This window comes from Nicotiana attenuata, unplaced genomic scaffold (assembly GCF_001879085.1).
Source record: "Nicotiana attenuata strain UT unplaced genomic scaffold, NIATTr2, whole genome shotgun sequence".
Taxonomy (NCBI): Eukaryota; Viridiplantae; Streptophyta; class Magnoliopsida; order Solanales; family Solanaceae; genus Nicotiana; species Nicotiana attenuata.
In genome coordinates, this window is record NW_017670434.1 from 223,226 (window position 1) to 242,042 (window position 18,817).

An 18,817-nucleotide genomic window follows, 5' to 3' on the forward strand; every position below is an offset into this window, starting at 1 on the left:
TATATTCATTATACATAATATTTAATTGATTAACATCCTAAATTTTAATATTCATTATTTAATATCGAATATAGCTTTTATATATATACTGTACTACACTATACTATACGAATACATACATACATACATATATATACATATATATATATATATATATATATATATATATATATATATATATATATATATGTTAATTTTTAAATATTAAAATTTGACAAAAACCGACCGACTTCAGTAGGTATTGTAATTAAATTAATTATAAAAATAATTTGAAAATCAATTACCGACCGATTTCGGTCGGTAATGTCCAGTCAAAGTGTAATTAATAGTACGGACCTATTTCGGTCAGAAATTTCTAATTAAGGGCAGCTCCGGCGGGTTCTTCCCCATTTTTCTCTTTACACTTTCTCTCCTCCTTCTTCCACATCCGAAAATCCTTCCTCAAATCCCACCCAAATCACCTCACCACTCCCTTCTCACCCAAAATCAGACCCCCCACTTCGTCTCTCCCGCACCACCATTGTTTCTCCGCCGCCATTGCGCCTCCGCCCTAGAAGGCTGCCCCACCACGTGCTAATCCTTCTCGTCGTGATCCTTTGAACCATGCCGATGATGGAGGTTCTAGTAGTAAAGATGGAGATGATGCAATATAAAACACTCATTGAATGATGTGTATTGCTTAACAAAGTCTTGAACTTGTCAATATTTAGTTGGAAATAGTTTGGAATGATGATTGTATTGTTGATATTATTTTGTTATTAAACATTTGTATAGTTATTGTTGTGGTTGACGTTGTTGTTGTTATTGGCTTTGTTGTTGTGGTTATGGTTGTTATTACCATTGTTGGTTAATTGTTGTTGTCATTGTTAGTTAATTGTAGTATAAATTTTATTCTATTTTGCAGATTGTCGTATTACATTTATTATGAACAATTACTTGTTATAGGTAAATTTTACTTAAACTCTTTAATCTATTTTTACATGGTTGAAGAAGAACTGTTCAGTTAAACTTAAAAAGAAGTGATTTTTCCTACCCTGTTTGGTACTTTCTCCGTTCATTTTTACTTGTCCACTATACTAAAATATATTTTCACTTTTACTTGTCTACTGTACTAAATCAAGAGAAAGACACTCTTTTTTTTCTTCCTGTTTTACCCCAATCATTAACTACTCATCCCCTCAATGTCTTCTGGGATTGAGCATGTCGCACAGGGCTTGCCTTGTGCGGTTTACATACCCTGTATGGTTTGCAGGCTATTACACAGGGGGTTTACCTAGTGCGCACAAATTGCTCACTACAGAGTACTTACCCGAAGGATTGAGAATGTAGCCAAGGCTGTGGCAGAGATTGTAACGGCTACGAATTTTCCCAGTTATAAAAAGAAAAAATAGACAACTAAAAGTGAACGGATGGAGTACATCAATATACACATTGGCGATATTAGTTAGGCAACTTAATTTTTCCTTTGTTTTAGCAGCCATTTCACTTTTATTCTCATAGAAATAGCTAGTTGGCGGACTCTACAAATCCCAACTCAAATATTACATTAACTTTGTTTTCCCCTCCTTATTGTTCAATGTCTTTATGTCATTTCTTGTACTTTTGACAGGGTGTCAACTTTCTTTTTTCCTATATATTCACCAAATGATGAGCTGAGTTAATGAGAGATAGTGCCATAATAAGCAAAATATAATTTGTGTTTAAGAAAATGACTAGTATTACTGGTACTTGTTCTTCTGGTTTAATTTTGAAGCAGAGAGAATCAAGAAGAAAAGGGAATTCCCTGTTCCAATACAATGGGCTTAGAACAATTGAAAACATGCAAATGCCAGTGGGGTCTAATTCCTGGAAGCCAAAAGGTACAGTAATTTTTTTTTTTTTACTGCCATTTCAGTTCTTGATTTGCCTGTATAAAAAATGAAACAAGAATATTTCTTGGCTTTGAATGTTCTTTTATTTATCCTTGATCATATTCACATGCTATTGCTATTTTTCTAAGAGTTTAAGTTCTGTGTACCGATAGTATAGAAAATATATACAACTAGGTCATGTATAAGCATTGGAGAAGCCACTTTTTAAAGGGGTGTCAATATCGCTGGAAAATTACACTGTGTAGATAAGTAATTGTTAATATGTATATATACACTATATGTTAAATCACATGGGCAAAGCTACAGTCTATTAGATTTTAGAGGTATATAACATATATTGAACACCCTTTGTCGAGAATTTTTTTGACTTCTTTCCGGAGGCGGATGCAAGATTTAAATTCTATAGGTTCAACTTTTTGCAATTTTAATGAATTTTTACTCAGCGTCGAAAGTTATGGGTTCAGTTGAACCCGTTAGTTGTTCCCTACATCCGCCACTGCTTCTTTCAAGTTTGAACAATCTTGGAGAAATTCCTGGTTTCGCCAAAGTTGAATACCCTTGTCTTCTTGTATATTTACCTGGCTCTTTATATTTTGATTTCACTTAGTAAAAATTCTGGTTGTGCTAGTGCCTATAAGGAATTTATAGGTATATCTATATGAACACATTAATTGATGACCTTATAAATATGGTGAATGATATAGTTTTAATGGATTATTGAGCTTCTGTCCATTTTCTTTTTGTCTAGCACCCATGAATTGAACTCCACAACTGTTGCAAGGTCATATTTTCTGTAGCTCCAGTTATCAGCATGATCTTCTTATTAATGCATGTTTACTGCTAGTAGTTACAAACTTTTTGCTCTCAATGATGCATCAATTGAGTCGGTCTTTTGTTGTTGTCGTGCGCTGAAAATGCATATAGGTGTATCTTAAGCATAGCACGCTCTTAAATTTGTGTAATAGCGGATTCAAAATTCCACGCGGAAATTGTGTCTTTGGAAAACTTGGATTATCTTTATATTTTGTGTTTTGGTTGTTGAAAATTCTAATTCAATGAAGTTCTTAAAAGCAGCAAAACTTGGAAGAATCAGGGCCTTGGCTTCAACTCCCAAAAGAGAAAATGACCCAAAGAAAAGGATTGTCATAACTGGAATGGGACTTGTTTCAGTCTTTGGAAGTGATATCGACAATTTCTATAATAAGCTTCTTGAGGGACAGAGTGGAATCACTTTGATCGACAGATTTGATGCCTCGAATTACTCTGTTAGGTTTGCAGGACAGATTCGTGATTTCTCCTCCGTAGGCTACATAGACGGGAAGAATGATCGTCGTCTTGATGACTGTTGGAGGTACTGTCTCGTTGCTGGCAAGAAAGCCCTTAACGATGCCAACCTTGGCCAAGAAGTTCTTGAAACTGTGAGTCTCAATGCTTCAACTTTTAAGTTAGAAATAGGTGTAAGCATCCAGAGGCGGAGACATAATTTGAACTTTACGAGTCTTAAATTCTAGAATAGCGACACCAGGTTTTAGTAACTAGGTTCTAAATTTAAATTTTGTACAAAAATGGCAGCCCGGTGCACTAAGCCCCCCTATGCGCGGGGTCAGGGGAAGGCCGAACCACAAGGGTCTATTGTACGCAGCTTTACCCTGCATTTCTACAAGAGGTTGTTTCCACGTCTCGAACCCCTGACCTCCTGGTCACATGACAGCAATTTTACCAATTACGCCAAGACTCCCTTCAAATTTAATTTTTGTACATATTTAGTAAAATTTTAATACAAATATAGAGTTGGACTAAAGCTACTAGGTTCGGCCGTACCCGTACGTCGGCTTCTAGCTCCACCCCTGCAAGCATCCACATGTAAGAAGAATATAATCTCTTGTACAACATCAGAACCAGAAATTCATATAAGAGGATTCAAAAATATACTATAATGGCACATCTAGGATTTGAACATGTGACATGAAGTAACTTTTTAACCCCGTGTGCCGCCACACTAAATCTTCCTTTATGACAAGGGGATTCAACGGTTAATATATAACGAATTCTTTTTGTTTTTGGCCTATTTGCACAGTTGTATAATTTTCTGACGAAGGCTAAACCTAACTCCACTTCTGCATTTGTATTGCAGATGGACAAAACAAGAATCGGTGTCTTAGTTGGAACCGGAATGGGAGGATTAACAGCTTTTAGCAGTGGAGTGGAATCCTTAGTTCAGAAAGGATACAAGAAAATCAGTCCATTTTTCATCCCTTACTCTATCACCAACATGGGATCAGCATTGCTAGCTATAGATACCGGACTAATGGGACCTAATTACTCCATTTCAACGGCTTGTGCAACCGCAAACTACTGCTTCTATGCGGCTGCAAATCACATTAGAAGGGGTGAAGCCGATATTATGGTAGCAGGTGGGACGGAAGCTGCAATCGTGCCTACTGGTGTCGGTGGCTTCATAGCTTGCCGCGCCTTATCTCAAAGAAATGACGAACCACACAAGGCCTCAAGCCCGTGGGATAAGAATCGCGATGGTTTTGTCATGGGTGAAGGTTCTGGTGTCCTGGTACACAAACTCGGCCACATTCTTCCTTTTGATAAATTGACTTTATTAGCAATAGAATGTTTTTCGTCGTGCCCAAAAAATTGTCGTGGCTTTGTAGCATGATGGAATTAACTCCATGTGAACAGGTAATGGAAAGTCTAGAGCACGCATTGAAAAGAGGTGCTAATATTATAGCAGAATACTTGGGAGGTGCTGTCACTTGTGATGCACATCACATGACAGATCCTCGTTCCGATGGGCTTGGAGTTTCATCTTGCATAACCAAAAGTTTGGAAGATTCCGGCGTTTCTCCTGAAGAGGTAAGATTGCTCTTATACTTTCTTTTTGAAAAGCTTCCTGCTCTTTGGTGTGAAACCTTGACGTAACTAGTAAAATTGCTCCTATGTGACCAGGAAGTCACGGGTTTAATTTGAACCGTGGAAACAACCTCTTGTAGAAATACAGGGTAAGGCTGCGTACAATAGACCCTTGTGGTCCGACCCTTCCCCGGACCCACGCATAGCGGGAGTGTCACGACCCGAATTTCCCACCCTCGGGAGTCGTGATGACGCCTACTCGTAGAAGCTAGGCAAGTCACGATCTTAGAAATCATTAACTCTTTCTGTTTTAATTCCTTTTTAACCAATTAAATTACCGGAAACAAACAAGTAAATTACAGCGGAATATAAAATTTAGCGGAAGTCTTAAATAAAATATGTAACAAAAACATCTTGAAGACCAACACGTGCCTCTAACCAGAACCTGGTGTCACAACATCCACAGACTGTCTAAGATTACTACAAATAAGTGTTTGAAAGAAAAGAACATAGTCTGTCTCGAGTACAAATGACAACAGAACATAAAAACTGAAAGAAGAGTCGTCGGGCCTGCGAACGCTAGCAGGGCTACCTCGGAGTCTCGGACTGAAGGATAGCTCCCAATCTACTGCTGATGACCAAATGCCACTCCGGAACCTGGATCTGTGCAAAAGAGCACAGAGTGTAGTATCAGCACAACCGACCCCATGTGCTGGTAAGTGCCTAGCCTAGCCTCGGCGAAATAGTGACGAGGCTAGACCAGACTACCACATAAACCTGTGCAATTATATAATATACAGCGGAAACAAAGCAGAAATAAACAAATAAGGATGGAAGGGGGGAAACATGCTGGGGGGAGATAACAGCTCCGAATAAAGCACCAAGTAAGGAAAGGAACAAAATAACTACAATGTCAACAGGAAGCAGAAATCAAACAAGTGCACGGCATCACCCTTCGTGCTTTTACTCTCGTCCTCACCAAGCAATAATATAATGAAAACGTGCACGGCATCACCCTTCATGCTCTTACTCTCTTTCCTCACCAAAGCAATTAGAATAATAAAATGTGCACGGCATCACCCTTCGTGTTTTTACTCTCTTTTCTCACATATAATCAATAGAATTGGCACGGAATGGTACATCGTGCGACACGGCATCACCTTTCGTGCTTTTACTCTCTTTCCTCACCAAAGCAAACAATGCACGGCATCACCCTTCGTGCTTTAACACTCATCCTCACCCAAACAACAATCACAAACAAGGGCAAGGGAAGTAAACAAGAACATATAGGAATCCCGGCAAGGGAACAACAATTAAATAATTAAATCCTGGCAAGGGAACATTTCGATAACTCTTTCTCTATCTTTCAAATTTATTTCATAACTCGCTTTACCACTTGAGCCAATGCTCCAAAGGGTTCAATCGTCTCGTATACTTTCACAATTCATAATTAACTCGAGCCAATACTCCAAAATGTTCAAAGGACTCAATTCCTTCCACAAACTTTTCACAACAACTAGAAATCATCACCAAGGCATGAAGAATACAATGAAATTAAGATGTTCACAATATAAAGACTCACGGTCATGCTAGACACCGACGCATAGATACTCGTCACCATGCCTATACGTCGTACACGACTAATACTACATAGCAAATAGGACTCAACTCCTAGTCCCTCAAGCTAAGGTTAGACCAAACACTTACCTCGATGCCTTGGATGCAACTCAAGTCTCAATTATAGCTTTACCCCTTGATTCCACCACCAATCCTCTCGAATCTAGTCACAAGTTACTTAATTACATCAATAAGTGCTAAATGAATCAACCCAAATGCATGAAAACGAGTTTTCCAAAGTTTTACCCAAAAAGTCAAAAATTGCCCCCGGGCCCACGTGGTCAAAACCCGAGGTTCGAACCAAAACCCGATTACCCATTCCCCCACGAACTCAAATATGTAATTTGTTTTGAAATCGGACCTCAAATCGAGGTCCAAATCCCCAATTTTTGAAAAACCTAGGTTCTACCCAAAACACCCAATTTCCCCATGAAAATCTTTGATTTTAGGTTGAAATCATGTTAAAAGATGTTAATGATTGAAACAAATGAGTAAAAACTAACTTACCATTGATTTGGAAGAAGATTGTTCTTGGAAAAATCGCCCAAAGGAGTTGTGTTTCGAAAATGGTGTAAAAATGACTTAAAAATCGGCTAAGTATAGAAAATTGCAGGTCTCAGATATGGGAAATGCGAACTGCGAACCCAGACCTCTGCAGATGTGGTAATTGCGAAACAGGGTTCGCATTCGCGAACCCTTCAGAAATCCCAAAGTTTCGAATTTGCGAAACAATAGTCGCATTTGCAACTTTGCAATTGCGAAGAAGAGATCGCATTTGCGATCATAGAGGATTTAGGCGGGCATCGCATTTGCGAGACTGGCTTCGCATTGCAGATCATAACACACCAGCTATATTTCAAAGTCCAAAAATGCACCCGTGGCCTATCCAAAACTCACCCGAGCCCTCGGGGCTCCAAACCAATTATACACACAACCTCAAAAATACCCTACGGACTTACTCGTGCGATCAAATCGCCTAAATAACATCATAAACATCGAATTAAACCTCAAAATCCAAGAATTCTTTTAAACCTCATAAAACATCAATTTTTCCAATTTAGGTCCAAATCACGTCAAACGACGTCCGTTTTCAACCAAATTTCACAGGAAGGACTTAAAACATATATAAGACATGTACCGGGCGCCGGAACCAAAATACGGGCCCAATACCATCGCTTTCTAATCAGATTTCATTTCCAATTTCCTTAAACAATTTCAGAAAATAATTTTACAAAAAAAATCATTTCTTGGGTTTGGGACCTCGAAATTTATTCATTTTAACATCAAAACTTAGCATTTTTCACAGAATTTCATATTTAAGCTTTCCGGCTACGCGCCCGGACTGCGCACACAAATCGAGGCGACTCTAAATGAGGTTTTCAAGGCCTCGGAGACACAGAATTCGATTAAAAATAGGTGATGACACCTTTGGGTCGTCACATTCTCAACCTCTAAAACAACCGTTCGTCCTCGAACGGACAGAAGAAAGAAGTACCTGAGTCGGGGAAAAGATGAGGATAACGGCTCCGCATATCAGAATCGGACTCCCAGGTCGATGCCTCAGGAGGCTGACCTCTCCATTGAACATGAATAGAAGGAAAACTCTTTGACCTCAACCGACGAACCTGCCGGTCTAGAATAGCCACCAGCTCCTACTCATAAGACAAGTCCTTGTCCAACTGGACAGTGCTGAAATCTAACACGTGGGCTGGATCCCCGTGATACCTCTGAAGCATGGGCACATGAAACACTGGATGCACGGCTGTTAAGCTCGGCGGCAAAGCAAGTCTATAAGCCACCTCTCCCACTCGATCAAGAATCTCAAACGGACCAATGAACCTAGGGCTAAGCTTGCCCTTCTTCCCAAATCTCATCACGCCCTTCATAGGCGACACCCGGAGCAATACCTGCTCACCAACCATAAAAGCCACATCTCGAACCTTGCGGTCTGCATAGCTCTTTTGCCTGGACTGAGCTGAACGAAGCCTATCCTGAATGATCCTGACCTTGTCCAAGGCCTCCTGAACCAGATCCGTACCCAACAACCGAGCCTCTCCCGGCTCAAACCATCCAACCGGAAACCGACATCGCCTACCATATAAGGCCTCATAAGGAGCCATCTGGATGCTCGACTGGTAGCTGTTGTTGTAGGCAAACTCTGCTAAAGGCAAGAACTGATCCCACGAACCTCCAAAGTCAATAACACAAGCTCGGAGCATATCCTCCAAAATCTGAATAGTCCGCTCGGACTGACCATCCGTCTGGGGATGAAATGTTGTGCTCAACTCAACCCGTGTGCCCAACTCTCGCTGAACTGCTCTCAGAAGCGCGAGGTAAACTGCGTAGTCCGGTCCGAAATGGTAGATTCGGGCACATCATGAAGGCGAACAATCTCCCGAATATAGATCTCAGCCAACCTCTCAGAAGAATAGGAGACTGCCACAGGAATGAAATGTGCTGACTTGGTCAGCCTATCAACAATGACCCATACTGCGTCGAACTTCTTCCGAGTCAGCGGAAGTCCAGTAACAAAATCCATAGTGATCCGCTCCCACTTCCACTCGGGAAGCTCAATCCTCTGAAATAAACCACCAGGCCTCTGATGCTTGTACTTAACCTGCTGACAATTCAAACAATGAGCCACATATGCTACGACATCCTTCTTCATTCTATGCCACCAATAATGCTTCCGAAAATCCTGATACATCTTCGCGGCGCCCGGATGAATAGAGTACCGGGAGCTATTGTCCTCCTCTAAAATCAACTCTCGGAGCCCATCCACATTAGGCACACATACTCGGCCCTGCAATCTCAAAACTCCATCATCATCTAAGGTAACATGCCTGGCACCTCCCCGCTGCATCGTGTCTCTAAGGACACACAAATGGAGATCATCATACTGCCGCTCATGGATACGCTCCAATAATGAAGAACGAGTGACCGTGCAAGCTAACACACGACTGGGCTCAGAAACATCAAGTCTCACGAACTGATTGACCAAAGCCTGAACATCCAAAGCAAGCGGCCTCTCACCGACCGGAATGTAAGCAAGACTGCTCATACTGGCTGACTTCCTACTCAAAGCATCGGCCACCACATTGGCCTTCCCCGGATGATATAAAATGGTGATATCATAATCCTTCAACAACTCCAACCACCTCCTCTGCCTCAAATTCAACTCCTTTTGCTTGAACAAGTATTGAAGACTCTTGTGATCCGTGAACACCTCACATGCCACGCCATACAGATAATGCCTCCAAATCTTCAATGCGTGAACTATGGCTGCCAACTCCAAATCATAAACCGGATAGTTCTTCTCATGAATCTTCAACTGCCTTGAAGCATAGGCAATGACCTTGCCATCCTGCATCAACACTGCCCCAAGCCCATCACGGGAAGCATCACAATAAACTGTATAAGGCCCTGAACCTGTGGGCAAAACCAACACCGGTGCCGTAGTTAGAGCTGTCTTGAGCTTCTGAAAGCTCGCCTCACACTCATCCGACCATCTGAACCGGGCACCCTTCTGGGTCAATCTGGTCATCGGGGCTGCAATAGATGAAAACCCCTCTACGAACCGACGATAGTAGCCTGTCAATCCCAAGAAACTCCGAATCTCTGTAGCTAATGCTGGTCTAGGCAGTTCTTGACTGCCTCAATCTTCTTTGGGTCCACCTGAATACCCTCTGCTGATACGACATGACCCAGGAATGCAATTGAACTCAACCAGAATTCACACTTCGAGAACTTAGCATATAACCGACTATCCCTCAGAGTCTGAAGAACCACTCTAAGGTGCTGCTCGTGCTCCTCCTGGCTGCGGGAATATATCAATATATCATCAATGAAGACTATTACGAACGAGTCCAAATAAGGCCTGAACACTCGGTTCATCAAGTCCATGAAAGCTGCTGGGGCATTTGTCAACCCGAAGGACATAACCAAGAACTCATAATGCCCGTACCGAGTGCGCAAAGCTGTCTTAGGGACATCGGATGCCCTAATCCTCAACTGATGGTAGCTAGATCGTAAGTCAATCTTGGAAAATACCCTGGCACCCTAAAGCTGGTCAAACAAATCATCAATCCTCAGCAGCGGATACTTATTCTTGATTGTAACCTTGTTCAATTGCCGGTAATCAATACACATTCTCATTGACCCATACCTTCTTCTTGACAAATAACACCGGCGCACCCCAAGGCGAAACACTGGGTCTAATGAAACCCTTCTCGAGCATATCCTACAACTGCTCCTTTAACTCTTTCAACTCAGGCGGCGCCATACGATACGACGGAATTAAGAAATGGGCTGACTGCCCGGAGCCAATCAATGCAGAAATCAATATCCCTGTCGGGTGGCATACCCGGCAGGTCTGAAGGGAAAACATCAGGAAACTCACGAACAACGGGCACAAAATCAATAGAAGGAACCTCAGCACTAGAATCACGAACATAGGCTAAATAGGCCAAACACCCCTTCTCGACCATACGCCGAGCCTTTACATACAATAACACTGCGGGTAGAATGACCAAGAGTCCCTCTCCACTCTAAACGAGGCATACCCGGTAAAGCTAAGGTCACATTCTTGGCATGACAGTCCAAGATAGCGTGATAAGGTGATAACCAGTCCATCCCCAATATAATATCGAAGTCAACCATGTCTAGCAGCAACAAATCTACACGAGTCTCAAGACCCCCAATCACCACAATACAAGAACGATGGACTCAATCGACCACAATAGAATCACCCACCGATGTAGACACATAAACAGGAATACCCAATGCATCACTAGGCATCACCAAATACGAGGAAAAATAAGATGACACATACGAATACGTTAGACCCGGATCAAAACAACACTGAAGCATCCCATCAAAACCAGAACCGTACCTGTAATAACCGCATCTGAAGCCTCTGCCTCGGGTCTGGCCTAAAGAGCATAACATCGGGGCTGGGCCCACCACTCTGATCTACCTCTCTGTGGACGGCCTGCTGCTGGTTGGCCTCCACCTCTAGCGGCCTGAGCTCCACCTCTAGGACCTGTACCTCCACCTCTAGCACCTCTGCCTCCACCCCTAGCTGGCTGGGCGGGCTGCGGAACATCTGGTGCCTGTACCATGGCACGAGAACCCTGATGCTGAGAGCTGCTTGGTGCTTAAGGGCAAAACCTGGCAATGTGGCCCGTCTCACCATAAGTGTAATAAGCCCTCGACTGCTGAGACTGCTGGCTCTAGCGACCTGAATGACCACCCCGAAAACTCTGAATCGGCGGTGCACTGATAGGAGCAGGTGGTGCACTGTAGGACTGTTGATCGGAATACTGCATCTGGGACCACGGCCACCTGAAGCTCCGTGAGAAACCTGAAGTGCTGACTGATAAGGCCTAGGAGGATGGCCTCTACCATATGAATCTCTGCTTCCAGACGAGGCACCACTGGATTTGCCTGACTGACGGGGTCTCTTGTCTACTCTATGACCACCCCCCTGTGATAATACCATCTTAACCCTCCGGGCCACATTGGCCGCCTCCTGGAAGGATATCTCACTCCCAGCCTCCCTAGCCATCTGAAGACGAATCGGCTGGATAAGACCGTCAATAAACCTCCTAACCCTCTCTCTCTCGGTGGGAAGTATGATAAGAGCATGACGAGCCAACTCAATGAACCTAGTCTCATACTGGGTGACCGTCATGGAACCCTGCTGGAGGCGCTCAAACTGCCTCCGATAGGCCTCTCTTTGAGTAATGGGGAGAAACTTCTCCAGAAATAGCTGTGTGAACTGCTCCCATGTCAAGGCTGGTGATCATGCTGGCCTAGCTAAGCAATAATCCCTCCACCAAGTCTTGGCGGATCCAGACAAGCGAAATGTAGCAAAATCAACCCCATTGGACTCAACAATCCCCATGCTCCAAAGAACCTCGTGACAACTGTCCAAATAATCCTGGGGGTCCTCAGTAGATGCACCGCTGAATGTAGAAGTGAAGAGTTTGGTGAACCTGTCCAATCTTCACAAAGCATCGGCACACATAGCCGCTCCATCACCGGCTTGGGCTACCACGCCCGGCTGAGCTACTCCAACTGGCTGAACTGCTGGAGTCTGAGTCTTGGGAGCTACCTGCTCCGGAGTACGAGTAGCAGGAGTCTGGACCCCTCCTCCAGCCTGAGAAGTGGCTGGTGCTATAGGAAGCAAGCCCGCATGGGTGACACTCTCCATGAGGCCCACCAATCGGACCAAAGCATCCTGAAGAACGGGGTTAGCAATAAACCCCTCTGGGACCTGAGCTGGGCCCACCGGAACTGCTGGGGCCAGAACCTCCTCGTCAAATCAACCTGAGGCTCCGCCACTGGCGCTGCTGCTCGGGGCTGAGCTCTACCCCTACCTCGGCCTCTGGCACGGCCTCGGCCTTGCCCTCTGCCCCTAGTGGGTGCTGCTGCTGGGGGCTCGGGCTGCTGAGCGGTAGATGAGGAAGCGCGTGTTCTCGCCATCTGCGAAAGAACAGAGTAGAGATTCAATTAGCTTTGAGCAACCAAACCGCACGACAAGAAGGAACAAATGTGAAACTTTTCCTAACTCTATAGCCTCTGGGGATAAATACAGACGTCTGCGTACCGATCCCTCAGACTCTACTGAGCTTGTCCATGAATTGCGAAACCTAGAGCTCTGATACCAACTTGTCACGACCCGGATTTCCCACCCTCGGGAGTCGTGATGGCGCCTACTCGTAGAAGCTAGGCAAGCCACGATCTTAGAAATCATTAACTCTTTCTGTTTTAATTCCTTTTTAACCAATTAAATTACCGGAAATAAGCAAGTAAATTACAGCGGAATATGAAATTTAGCGGAAGTCTTAAATAAAATATGTAACTAAAACATCCTGAAGACCAACACGTGCCTCTAACCAGAACCTGGTGTCACAACATCCACGGACTGTCTAAGATTGCTACAAATAAGTGTTTGAAAGAAAAGAACATAGTCTGTCTCAAGTACAAATGACAACAGAACATAAAAACTGAAAGAAGAGACGTCGGGCCTGCGAACGCCAGCAGGGCTACCTCAGAGTCTCGGACTGAAGGATAGTTCCCAATCTACTGCTGATGACCAAATGCCACTCCGGAACCTGGATCTGTGCAAAAGAGCACAGAGTGTAGTATCAGCACAACCGACCCCATGTGCTGGTAAGTGCCTAGCCTAACCTCGGTGAAGTAGTGACGAGGCTAGACCAAACTACCACATAAACCTGTGCAATTATATCATATACAGCGGAAACAAAACAGAAATAAACAAATAAGGATGGAAGGGGGGAAACATGATGGGGGGAGATAACAGCTCCGAATAAAGCCCCAAGTAAGGAAAGGAACAAAATAACTACAATGTCAACAGGAAGCAGAAATCAAACAAGTGCACGGCATCACCCTTCGTGCTTTTACTCTCGTCCTCACCAAGAAATAATATAATGAAAATGTGCACGACATCACCCTTCGTGCTTTTACTCTCTTTCCTCACCAAAGCAATTAGAATAATAAAATGTGCACGGCATCACCCTTCGTGCTTTTACTCTCTTTTCTCACATATAATCAATAGAATTGTCACGGAATGGTACATCGTGCGGCACGACATCACCCTTCGTGCTTTTACTCTATTTCCTCACCAAAGCAAACAATGCACGGCATCACCCTTCGTGCTTTAACACTCATCCTCACCCAAACAACAATCACAAACAAGGGCAAGGGAAGTAAACAAGAACATATAGAATCCCGGCAAGGGAACAACAATTAAACAATTAAATCCCGGCGAGGGAACAACAATTAAATAATTAAATCCCGGCAAGGGAACATTTCGATAACTCTTTCTCTATCTTTCAAATTTACTTCATAACTCGCTTTACCACTTGAGCCAATGCTCCAAAGGGTTCAATCGTCTCGGATACTTTCACAATTCATAATATAACTCGAGCCAATGCTCCAAAATGTCCAAAGGACTCAATTCCTTCCACAAACTTTTCACAACAACTAGAAAGCATCACCAAGGCATGAAGAATACAATGAAATTAAGATGCTCACAATATAAAGACTCACGGTCATGCTAGACACCGACGCATAGATACTCGTCACCATGCCTATACGTCGTACACGACTACTACATAGCAAATAGGACTCAACTCCTAGTCTCTCAAGCTAAGGTTAGACCAAACACTTACCTCGATGCCTTGGACGCAACTCAAGTCTCAATTATAGCTTTACCCCTTGATTCCACCACCAATCCTCTCGAATCTAGTCACAAGTTACTTAATTACATCAATAAGTGCTAAATGAATTAACCCCAATGCATGAAAACGAGTTTTCCAAAGTTTTACCCAAAAAGTCAAAAATCGCCCTCGGGCCCACGTGGTCAAAACCCGAGGTTCGAACGAAAACTCGATTACCCATTCCCCCACGAACTCAAATATGTAATTTGTTTTGAAATCGGACCTCAAATCGAGGTCCAAATCCCCAATTTTTGAAAAACCTAGGTTCTACCCAAAAACACCCAATTTCCCCCATGAAATTTTTTGATTTTAGGTTGAAATCATGTTAAAAGATGTTAATGATTGAAAGAAATGAGTAAAAACTAACTTACAATTGATTTGGAAGAAGATTGTTCTTGGAAAAATCGCCCAAAGGAGTTGTGTTTTGAAAATGGTGTAAGAATGACCTAAAAATCGGCTAAGTATAGAAAATTGCAGGTCTGCAGATGTGGTAATTGCGAAACAGGGTTCGCATTTGCGAACCCTTCAGAAATCCCAAAGTTTCGCATTTGCGAAACAATAGTCGCATTTGCGACTTCGCAATTGCGAAGAAGAGATCGCATTTGCGATCACAGAGGATTTAGGCAGGCATCGCATTTGCGATGCATGGCTCGCATTTGCGAGCTCGCATTTGCGAGACTGGCTTCGCACTGCAGATCAGAACACACTTGCTATATTTCAAAGTCCAAAAATGCACTCGTGGCCTATCCAAAACTCACCTGAGCCCTCGGGGCTCCAAACCAATTATACACACAACCTCAAAAACATCCTACGGACTTACTCGTGCGATCAAATCGCCAAAATAACATCATAAACATCGAATTAAACCTCAAAATCCAAGAATTCTTTTAAACTTCATAAAACATCAATTTTTCCAATTTAGGTCCAAATCACGTCAAACGACGTCCGTTTTCAACCAAATTTCACAGGAAGGACTTAAAACATATATAAAACCTGTACCGGGCGCCGGAACCAAAATACGAGCCCGATACCATCGCTTTCTAATCAGATTTCATTTTCAATTTCCTTAAACAATTTCAGAAAACAATTTTACAAAAAAATTCATTTCTCGGGCTCGGGCTGCCCTTTTATCCTGCTCTTTAGTCCATCCTATATATGTGCTGTACTATTTGAATGCTAATATGTTGATTGTTAAATACTTCCTCAAATAGGTGAATTACATTAACGCGCATGCAACATCAACCCTTGCTGGAGATTTGGCTGAGGTCAATGCAATCAAGAAGGTCTTTAAGGATACTTCAGAGATTAAGATGAACGGAACAAAGGTGAGAATAATCGTCTTCCAAATAATAACAACTCATATTGGTTGAACTATCATTCAAATAGATGTTTTTTCGAGCAAAATAACTTGATCCTTATTACAAACAAGGACCGGACTACTGCCGCTGCCCCTTGCATGTCTTAATACCATTACAAGCAAAGAATAGCTCTTCTATATATGGAGAATATATGAAATTGATAGGGATTCATGCAAGCTAAATCTTCTAATTGATAATTAGGACGGATGCAACTTTCTCCAAGAACAAAAAGTTTTGTTTATATTAATACCTTTAGTTTGATCAGTATCTGTCTTAATTAGACCATTTGTTTAGTAGTTTTTTTCCCTGGCAAATTGCCCAAGGACTATTTTCTTCGTGACTATCTAAGAACATTTCGATCAAGGTTTCAAACTGTAAAGCTTATCCGAGTTATCTTGAGTAAATCATGAATTTTCTAGGATCTTATAAGGAAATCCGGCTTAACTTACTTCCTTAATTTTTATGATTACCTTTCCAGTAATAGCCTAGTAAATAGCGATCAACATTGCTGGAGCATCCACTATAGCTCATTTAGTATACAGCTCATATGTGCTTAAGATCATTCTCGTCGAATTAAACATGATCCGTCTGCGTAAAAATACTACACATAGCAGTGGCTGCATAACTAGATGCTGTTTAATTGTTTACTTCTGTTGTTCAGTCAATGATTGGTCATGGACTCGGGGCTGCTGGCGGACTTGAAGCGATTGCAACGATCAAAGCAATAACAACCGGGTGGTTACATCCAACTATTAACCAATATGTAACTACTGACCAACTCTGTTCCTCTATTTATACATTATCCTGCAGTTCAGTCGCCGTTCTAAGCTTTAATTTGTTCACTTTCTCATGTAGGATTTGGAACCTCAGGTTACAATGGACACTGTTCCAAATGTGAAGAAACAACATGAAGTGAATGTTGGTATGTATTTTTATCCTTTGGCACAATCTCCTATCAAAAGTTGGTTAATGAGAAAGTATTTTTGCCTTAAAATAGAGAAGTTAAATAGAAAACAAAATCAGATACAACAGCCTCATCTAAAGCGCATCCCGGTGTACAAAGCATGATGCATTTACACAGGGTTCGGGAAAGGGGAAGGGTTGTAGCCTAAGGGGTGTGATGTAGATGTCTACCCTAATTAGGGCTGGAGCTAAAACGCGACCTGTGTCAGTAGCTTTTGTTCAAACCTTGTGTTTGTCTTAAGAAAATTCATCGAATATGTACAATTTATTAATTTAGAACCTAGTAACTTAAACAGATTAGATTCCCGAACCCATAAACTTCAAATCTTGGCTCCGCCTCTGAGTCCCTAATGCAAGCATTAGTGGCATCTTCTATTAGAGGTAGATCCAGTATTTGAAGAGGATGGGTGCACTATTGTGAAGAGCTGAATTTAGAATTTATATTTGACGTGTTTAACTTTAGTCTCTTACTATGAACCCACTATACTTTTGAATTAATAGGTGTAAAATTATATTCTTTCTAAAATTTTAGTGATTTTCAAGTATATATCTCTACTTCGTGCCGAAAACAAGACCCGTCCGAAGTGAGATTTGAACCGTCAATTTCACTTGTAGAGGTGCACCCAATAATTATTGCACCGTAGGTGTCTTTGAAATATAACATTGTTATACATGGTTTAGGGAGAGGAGTATGGGTTCACGTCAACCCATATCCTAGATACGCCCTTGCTTCTATGGCTCGAACAGCCTCATCTAATATTTCTTATTTTCTCCCCTTCTTTTTGCAGGTATTTCCAATTCATTTGGATTTGGAGGGCATAATTCAGTGGTTGTTTTCGCGCCTTACAAGCCTTAAACAAAGTTTAAAACTTTTTTTCATATTATGAGATCATAACATAAGGACTATAATATTATGATTCATATGGTGCAAGCTTGCAATTATGATTATTTAAATACATCTAATAATACCTATGTCCAACAACTGTTTCTAAATTGCAGAAATTTGTTAACTGTACGTCGCCTAGAGGTCGCACATGTATCTGCGACCTAATTTTCTGTTTTTTTTTTTTTTTTACTTATTTATTAAATTGCAGATTTGTTTGACTGTATACAAAGGGTGACCCGGTTGGGAAAAGTAAATAGTAATCTGACCGGCTGCTTGTGTAAAGATCCCAAATATTTTCCTATATGCATCATACATATATGAGAAAAAATCACTAAAATTTCATCTTGCATATGTGTAATGATGTTTCTGGTAGAGGTTTGATTGTTAGTAAGTCTGCTTTCCCTTTAGTTGCATTAGTCAAGTGGGATTGGAGTGGAAAAAACTTACCTTTACGATCAGGTGTTTATATCAAATCAATAAATATATGACATATTTCTTTTATGTACTATGGCTGACCCATTAACCCATAATTGGATATTTGTTTTATGGGTTAATGGGTTATTGGAGCAGGCTTAAGAGAGATCCGCTTACGTGGATGCCATGTCAGCTAATTAATGCCTTTGAGAAGGCTTATGTGGACTGCCGTTAAAATGAAGGCATTATTGGTCCAGTTTGCTAACGTGAGGGATATTAATGGCCCAGTTTGCTAACGGAAGACAAAATTGAGCTATATCCAATAGTTTAAGGATATTTTTAGACCTTTTTCGATTAAAATATGATAAATTTATATAGTTTGGTATAAACACCGAATGTAAATAAATTTCTTACGAGTTGCAGTTGTCGGGTTTCATGCATCTAGAAATTAAATGCAACGCGTCGGCTCTCCGCTCTTGTGTGTTTCAACATAGTGAATGAGATGAAGGCATATAAGAAAAATGTTAGATATTTTATTTTGTATGAGTTATTTTAATAAGAACATTATATAAAGTTCTAAGAATAAACTTATTAAACTTC

The 18,817-nt window shown here is 41.7% G+C and overlaps 1 protein-coding gene across 1 annotated transcript; it reads left to right on the top strand.

Annotated features, from left to right (window-relative positions):
* The first annotated feature begins 1,508 nt into the window (after nucleotides 1-1,508).
* Nucleotides 1,509-18,118, top strand: LOC109239339 (3-oxoacyl-[acyl-carrier-protein] synthase I, chloroplastic-like). Its single transcript, XM_019405889.1, has 8 exons — nucleotides 1,509-1,859; nucleotides 2,946-3,289; nucleotides 4,006-4,437; nucleotides 4,563-4,736; nucleotides 15,808-15,921; nucleotides 16,616-16,717; nucleotides 16,810-16,876; nucleotides 17,706-18,118. The coding sequence occupies exons 1-8, from the start codon at nucleotides 1,709-1,711 to the stop codon at nucleotides 17,771-17,773; spliced, it is 1,452 nt and encodes a 483-aa protein (XP_019261434.1). The 5' UTR covers nucleotides 1,509-1,708; the 3' UTR covers nucleotides 17,774-18,118.
* The last annotated feature ends 699 nt before the right edge of the window (nucleotides 18,119-18,817 follow it).

Excerpts from the sequence above, each read along its gene's own strand:
- LOC109239339 (XM_019405889.1), top strand. The coding sequence starts at position 1,709 with ATGACTAGTATTACTGGTACTTGTTCTTCTGGTTTAATTTTGAAGCAG. Across the intron at positions 15,922-16,615 it reads TTAAGATGAACGGAACAAAG|TCAATGATTGGTCATGGACT; the intron begins GTGAGAATAATC and ends TCTGTTGTTCAG. Across the intron at positions 16,877-17,705 it reads ACAACATGAAGTGAATGTTG|GTATTTCCAATTCATTTGGA; the intron begins GTATGTATTTTT and ends TTCTTTTTGCAG.